Source organism: Polistes canadensis, unplaced genomic scaffold (genome assembly GCF_001313835.1).
Source record: "Polistes canadensis isolate GaletaPanama2010 unplaced genomic scaffold, ASM131383v1 scaffold_10, whole genome shotgun sequence".
NCBI lineage: Eukaryota > Metazoa > Arthropoda > Insecta > Hymenoptera > Vespidae > Polistes > Polistes canadensis.
This window is the reverse complement of record NW_014569557.1, coordinates 137257-145311: the sequence shown is the minus strand read 5'-3', so window position 1 is coordinate 145311 and position 8055 is coordinate 137257. Positions and strand designations below refer to the sequence as shown.

The following is an 8055-nucleotide window of genomic DNA, read 5'->3' as shown; positions in this document are numbered from 1 at the left end:
CTATGAAAACAGAAAGATTCGTTATTCGAATTGCATCTTATATCTATCGTATGTTTTAAAACAATTATAATATAGAGAAAAGTATATAGATAATATTAAATAATTAACAAAATGAGAGAGTAATTAAAGTTTTCTAATTTTATAATACAAATGCATGTTTTTTAATGCAAGCAAGCAAGCAAGCAAGCAAGCAAAAACAACGTTCCTTAAAATTATATTTTATCTCTCGTATGTCTTCTATAATATTAAAAAAAAAAAAAAAGAAGGGAGAGAGAAAGAGAAAGATAACTAAATGGAGTTACAAAAACGTGCGAGAGAGTTTATAATATTAATTTTAATAGAATAATGTATGACGCAAGAGATAGCAGGGAGAAAAAAAAAACTGGTTTGCACTTAGGATTTAATTTTTGTACACATATAAAAAAAAGAAAAGAAAAAAAGCAAGTTCCTAACTTTCTCGCGTGCAAAGTGTAGAAAAAAAAAGGTGTTTAATTGTTCGTTTATCTACTTCGTGCAAGGTTTTATATTGAATAAATGTATTTAGGTCAAATCAATTAGTTAATTAATAAATATTAAGCAAGGTTATATAGATTTCCTAAAAATTTATTTGATCACATATAAAAGTAAAGTTTCACACGATTCCGATAAAAACGTTCGAAAATCATTGGTACGGTTCGAGCGAAATTCTAATTAGCGTTATACAATTCAATTAGGTAGGTGTACCTTTCGTTTTTCTTTTCTTTTTTTTTCTTCGTTTTTTTTCTTTTCACTTTTTCCTTTTTATCCTCTTTTTCTTTTTTTTCTTCTTCTTCTTCTTTTTCTTTCAATTATTAATCGAATCATCAATCAGCCAGCGAGAATCATTGACATTATTCCACAGAAGGGGGTAGATAATCGTTTAATGTTCATACAATTTCTATTGTCAAATTTATCGATTCTTTCATTTTCATCAATTGTGACAAAACAACGGCTCACATATTATATCGGGCGTAACGTAAAAGTAATTGAATCGATTTCCCTTTTATAAAGGGCGACGTAATAGTAGTTGCAATCAATTTCAAGTCGGATTTTGTATCGTTCGACGTATTTTATATAATCGCCCAGATTTATTAACACGAATTAACGGAACAATTAACAACATATATTTATTATATATCTAACGTGTTTTACACGTTGTTGTTAATAAATAAATAAATAAATAAATAAATAAATGAAAAGCGACGGAGAACACTTACCAATAGAAATTTTCGTCGACTTTTACGAGAAACGTTTCACGAATAATACTCGCAGAATATTTATTTATCCAGGTCGTTAAGTTAAGAAAAATGGGAAAGAAAATTTTTTACTGCAATTACAAAAAGAAAATTGTTAAATGTCGTAACACAATTTTAGTATAATATAATATTATATATATATATACTTATTAGTTCTCGAGTGTTACTTTTACGTTACATATATCTTGTATTACATTTAAATTAATTAAATTCAAATTCGATTATAATAAATCAAATAATAAATCAAATCGCATGTGAAAGAGACAATTTTGATATATATATATATATTCAAATGTTTGTTTCTTTCGATAAAATTTCTTTACAATTTAAGATAAAAAAACATAATTAAATAAAAAACATAATGAAACAAATTAACCGAGCGATATCACATAAGGAATTGTTTTTCTTTTTTTTATTTTCTGCGTTTTTATCCTTGCTTCTCAAAATAATTACCAAATATTCGTATATATCTGAGATCATCACGACGAATCATATCCTCGTTCAATTCGTTGATTCTTGAAATAATGTAAATTATTTGTTATCATTATCACGGTCACTCATTTCATTATTTCACCGACTTCTCGACAACAATTGTAGCACATTAAACAACGTTCGTAAAATTCGATTCGATTAGTTTCACTTTAATTGAATATAATTGTCATTGTGTTGGATAAACGACGAGTATTATTATAAATTTCGTTTCCCAAAGAATCGTAGCAGAGTATCTCTTTCTCTCTCTCTTTCTCTTACTCTCTTTCTTTCTCTCTTAGACGTCCTCGAGTTATCCTGAAACAAACGATAATATTTTTCATACACTTTTTCCTTCCATTCTTACATCATTTTTTTTCAATTACAATTCTGTTCTTTCTCTCTCTCGAATTTCGAAATGGACGCATATAAGCGTTCATCGATATAAATTCGATATCTTTAATAATCGTTTGAAATTTAAACGCATTAAAATATTCCAAAACAAAACTTTCTTATATTAATATTTCACTTATACAAAAACAAATAATTATTTATAATTTATTATTGTTAACCGTGATTATTATAATATCAACCAACAAGTATTCCGTTTGTACAAACAGTTCACACTGGAAGGATAAAAAGTAACAAAATTTCGATTGGTTCAGGGTTAATCGTTGTATAGATGAAAATTCATTGTCTCGAAAACGAAAGAAAGATATATAAACAAAAAGAAGAATAAGAAGAAGGGGGATTCGTTATCGTTTGCCCGATCCTCAAATAGAGAATTTATCCAGATTTATTCGAAACGCGTAATGCATAATGGACGACCTACTTTTCAATCCTTCGATCTCTAACCGAAGTAAGCTTACACCCCGAAGAAGCGTATTCTAAAGTTGAAAGGGAGATAGAAACCAGATGGAAAGACGAATGGATAGAAGAAGATCAATATATAGATGGATAGATAGATAGATAGATAGATATATCGATGGATAGATGATAGATAAATAGATAGATAGATAGAAAAGGGCAAGGAAGAATCGAACGGGGTGCTTTTAAAGTTTGCAAAGCTCTTCGACCTTTTCAAGGCGGATCAAATGCGGGAGTGCGCGACGATCGGACAAATAAAAAGCTCCCCCGGAGGTTGGTTGTGTGAAAATGCGAAGGTTCTCCTCGGTAATGGTTCCGGATAACGACGTTTCCCTGCACTCTTGATCGAAAGAGAAGAGGATGGAACGAACAGGAGAGAAAGAGAAGAGAAGAGAGGGTAGAGGGTAGAGGGTGGAGGTATGGGAGAACTAGAGGCCGGAGTTTCCCCCTGGAGAAGTAGGAATCCCTTAACCAAAGTGTGCACGCCAGCCACGTTATCGTAGCTCGAGAAGCAAAGAGAAGCAAGCTTTCGAGGTGCTTTCGAGGTCCCTTCGAGGTTCCTCTCTTCCTTCCTTCGAGGTCACGGCGTACCAAAGCCTTCGTTACCTACCTACCACCACCACCACCACTACTATTCTACCACTATACCTACTAGATCCACTATACGACTTCAAAAGCACACGCGGAAGCATCTTGCGGCTGAGAATGCAATTTCTAGACTCGACTGAAGGGCCCAAGTACCACCTTGTACTATCTTATATTACTAAGTAATATTTACGCTCATAACTGACCTATGCCACATTTATCAGGGATATCATATTTTTTTAATATCAATGTGAATAGGTTATTTAACAATAAACCTAATGATAATTGTATGCTCGATCGATTACCTTTTTTAATTTTCAATTTAAATTTTGTATGCTTATAGTGTACGATTTTTGTTTTTTCCCATTTATTTTTCATTTCATTTTCCGTTGTACGTTGCGTTTTATTTATTTATTTATTTATTTAGGTCAGTACGCCAAATTGATTATTATCTGCATTCGGTTATTAAAAATATAGGTTATGTTCGAATAAAATGTCGACAAGTTAGAGAGTATTTTAATAAATATATATAAAATTATTATTATTATCGTTATATAGGTTTCTATTTTTTTTTCTTTTTTTTTTTCTTTTCTATTGTTGTTATTGTTCCGTAATATTTTTATCGTTATTCATTATTCAATTCTATATCAAATTGAATATTATTTGAATACAATTGTAAGCGAATAATATAATTTTTAAATGAACCGTTGATTGATTCAATGTTAAACGTGTAATTTAAAAAAAAAATATAAATAATTATACTTGACCAGTTTGTTTTTATTTATATTTGTTCTGTTTTTTGTCTTTCGCGAAATGTTTTTAATCATTTATGTATCCTCGATTATGCGTATCAATAACGTCAATAGATATATATATATATATCTGGAAAAATTGATGAAAACAGAAATCGAAAACGAATCCTTTGGAGGATACAACATACAAAGGGATATAAATTATGGAACAAGGGAGAAATAGGTATGTACCACGGGAAAATTCAATGACGAAGAACGGGGATGGAAGTGAACTTTCGCACCGTATCCCGGCCATTGTTTTAACGCACGGCGGTTTCCCTTCCGCCGCGGGTTTCCACTAAATTACGCTCATAATTTTGCTGGTATTTCGTTAATTCCTGCCTGTCTTGAAATATTCGATGAGGAACCAGAATTTTAATCGTCTATGACGAGTAAACGATTATCATTGTGATATAACGATAACGATAATTAAAAAAAAGAAAAGGAAGAAGAAAAAAAACCAAACGAATAAACGCACACACTAAACCAAATTTTACATTAGTCGGTAATAAAGTTTAGGAATTGAAATACGCGAGAAATAAACAGAGAAAGTACATAAAAAGGTAAAAAAAAAAAAAAAGAGAAAGAGAGTGATTGCACGATATAAAAAATCTATATATTAATAATTCATTATTATTCATTATTTATATAGATTAAATAAATTATTAACGAGATAAGATTTTAAATGTCAACGCGTGTATTCGTACGAATCAACTAATCTAATCGAAATAAATGCAATTTCCTAAATTAATATTTACGGGAATCATTTGAATGATTTCGAATTTTTGTATTTGTTTTTCCCAATGATTTCGAGTCATTTCAAAAGTGAAGTGTTCTGGGACTAATAAATGAACTGTTTTTACCCACACGTGTGCTCGCACGTGATGTCGCGTAAACGAATGCAAAACGAATTAACAAGCAACTGTCGCCCCTCATTATTCTCTCTCTCTCTCTCTCTCTCTCTCTCTTTCTCTCTCTCTTTCTCTATTCACGATAAAAATCCTGAAAAATGAAGCACATTTGTCGTAGAAATAATTCGACAATCTAATTCAAATCCGAGCTCTCTTCTTCTTTTTTTTTGCTCTTTTTCTCTCTCTCTCTCTCTCTCTCTCTCTCGGTATAATCAAATTTCTCAAATTTGCAGCATCAATGGAGCCGTCCATAAAATATTACCATGCATTTATGTACTGAATATCAACGAAATAATAACGACAATAAATGAATAAGTTAACGTTGGAATATCGGGAGAGAACACACACATTCAACGTGATAATAATAATAATAATAATTATTATTATTATTATTATTATTATTACCGAAATAAATAAAAATAATAAAGGATAAAATAAACATATAATATAAACGGATAGAGATTGGGAGGAATCAAATTACACGCTTAGATACACAATCTCACACATATATTGTGACATACACACGGACATATAAGGAGAAAAAATTGTTTGTTCACCTAAGAAAGAAAGAAAAATAATAGTAATGACGTTGCTTAGTAATATTATTTCTTTCTTCCTCCCTCTCTCTCTCTCTCTCTCTCTTTCAAGTTCTGCTTCTGGCGATGCAAGGGGCACAAAGGAAAGCAAGTACAAGGCTTCCTCCAAGGATCAGGACGATTATAAAAAGGGTCGTCCTCGTTGTTGACATAATACGACCTGGTAGGAGTCTTTTTATTGCTGGCAATTCAGCGACTTCTTCCGTCGTTAGACCCAATCTTTTGGCCTTTGCGATCAAATATCTCAGTTTTCGTGATGCCTTCTCGCAAGACATTCTTGACGTCCTTTCTTCACTTGTCAACGAGTTGTCTAACGATTCCATAACGCTCCCGAGGCTCCAATCTTCAGACTCGTGTTCATTATAACGATCTTACTGCGAACATTCAACAAATTGTTCCCGATTATTTAAACGTTTAAAGAATTTTATATACCAATACGCGAACACACATATATTTTCTGTTTATTTTTGTATGATAATTATGTTCGATTTATATTTGTGTCAAATGTTATTGATAAATTAATTCATCGCGATATATTGATTAAAATGATACCGCAAATATTTTGGCTACTTTTCGGTTAATTCCGATTTGAAATAATTTGTTTGTTTTTTTTTTTTGTAGATTTGTCGGTTCAAAAGCCGATATATTATATGTATACGAAAAAAAAAAAAAAAAAAAAAAAAAAAAAAAAAATTTACTTTTGACTTTAACTTTATTTTAAAACGTACGGGAGCAGCCTGAGAAAATTGTAATTGCCCAGTTTTCATGAATAATTCAAGGAAAATTTTCGAATGGGATAAAGAGAAAGGGGAGACTTTTCGTCGTATGCGAACTTTCCAACTTCAGCTGTACTCTATCTCGCATTAAAACCCTCGCCAGCAGAAATGAATTAAGTTTTGTCTTTGAAGGCCGCCCTATCCGTGTAGTTGGAGGATTACATCGTCGCCAGTGTTCTTATACCAGGAAATTACCGTGAATTATATCTAGTGCCATTACCGTTACCACCCGACTCTTGGACTTTCGCGTTTCCCTACCTGTTCGTTCTCCTCGCTCTACGATTCTCTTTCTTCCTGACTCGCGACAACTAAACTTTAAATTACACTTACGGTTCTATCATAAAGTGCCATCTTTTACCGACACTAAAAAGGTGTTCTCTCATTTTTTTTCTTTCTTTCTTTCTTTCCCTTCCCGCCCCCTCCCCCTTAAGAGGAATGAATGAACAAGCTAGAATCTAAAATTAAGTAACATTTGCGATTTGTAATATTCTACATTAAGATAAATAATTAGTACGAGTAGTTAAAGTCAACGTAAACGATCTATTTAAGTAGTAAGTGTCAACGCGTAAGTAGTAAGTGACAACGTAAGTAGTAAAAGATAGTACGAGTCAGATAAGTAGTACAAGTCACAACGCAAAGTAATACAATTAAATAGAATTGTTTTTTTTTGTTTTAACTCACATAACCGAACTCTTATAGAAATTTTTAATATAACGTAATATTATATACTTTGAAAAAGAGATAACGACATACCGATTTTTCCGTACATCAATATTTTTCGTGTTAAGTCCCAATAATTCGTGACACATACTTTGACCACGTGAAACGTGCACAATTTTGTTATAAATATCACGTTATCACTAATAACCGACAAATATATCGAAATGAATTTATTCTTAACTTTGAAAACGTTCATTTATTCACACAACGATAACTAACGAACGAAGGGAGATTAAAAAAAAATGATTAAAATCACAGAGAAGGGTAGTTTTTTAAAATGTGAGATAAAGGGTAAAAACACGTGTCAACAGTCTCTGCGATACGATAAGAAACGTTGCGTTCTCATTGGACGTCGCGACGCATACTGACGGAGCAGCGAACTCGACGCGACGCTTTATGAGACTACTACCCTTCCAAACCATCCCCCTCCCCACAACAACCCTTATCCACTCTCTCTCTCTTTCTTTCTCTTCTGTCGACGCATTGCGCGGCGCGAAACGTTCGAAAATTAACACCTCGTTGTTCGACTTGTGCAATGAAAAAAAAAAAGAATAAAAAATATCCTTTATGCGTTCCTTTATGACTTCATCTCCGCGAGAATATAAAAACTACGAAGTAGTATATAATATATATATGTATATATATAGACATACACACATATAAGAAATAATGAATAAAATTGTAACGTATTTTTTATTACCATTAACTCCGAGTTCTTTTACACTGTTCTCTTAATTTTTTCTTTTTAACTGACAATAAATGTCAAATAAACTAATGGATAATAAATAGTTACAAATGTATAAGTAGTAAGAGTCAACGCAAGTAGGAAAAGATAGTACGAGTCTGCTAAGTAGTACAAGTCAACGCAAAGTAATACACAATCGAATACAATTTGTTTACTTTCAACTTATAATCATTATTTTATTGTGAAAAATATTAATATAACACAATTGAGATTATACTTTCAAAGTGAAACGACGTAGAAAATCTTTTTTTCGTATTTCAACAAAAATTTCGTTGAAAAAATTCATATTTCTGTTTTAATTGTTCATTTTAATATGTAACAC

At 31.6% G+C, this 8055-nt stretch overlaps 1 protein-coding gene across 1 annotated transcript; it reads left to right on the top strand.

Annotated features, from left to right (window-relative positions):
* The first annotated feature begins 2561 nt into the window (after positions 1-2561).
* LOC106792552 lies at positions 2562-5861 on the top strand. The gene is made up of 2 exons (XM_014759022.1): positions 2562-2601; positions 5494-5861. The coding sequence occupies exons 1-2, from the start codon at positions 2562-2564 to the stop codon at positions 5856-5858; spliced, it is 405 nt and encodes a 134-aa protein (XP_014614508.1). The 3' UTR covers positions 5859-5861.
* The last annotated feature ends 2194 nt before the right edge of the window (positions 5862-8055 follow it).

What these genes read in the sequence shown, in the direction of transcription:
- LOC106792552 (XM_014759022.1), top strand. Translation starts at nt 2,562, where the DNA reads ATGGACGACCTACTTTTCAATCCTTCGATCTCTAACCGAA. An exon ending in TCCTTCGATCTCTAACCGAA is followed by an intron (nt 2,602 to 5,493) that starts GTAAGCTTACAC and finishes GACGTTGCTTAG; the next exon opens with TAATATTATTTCTTTCTTCC.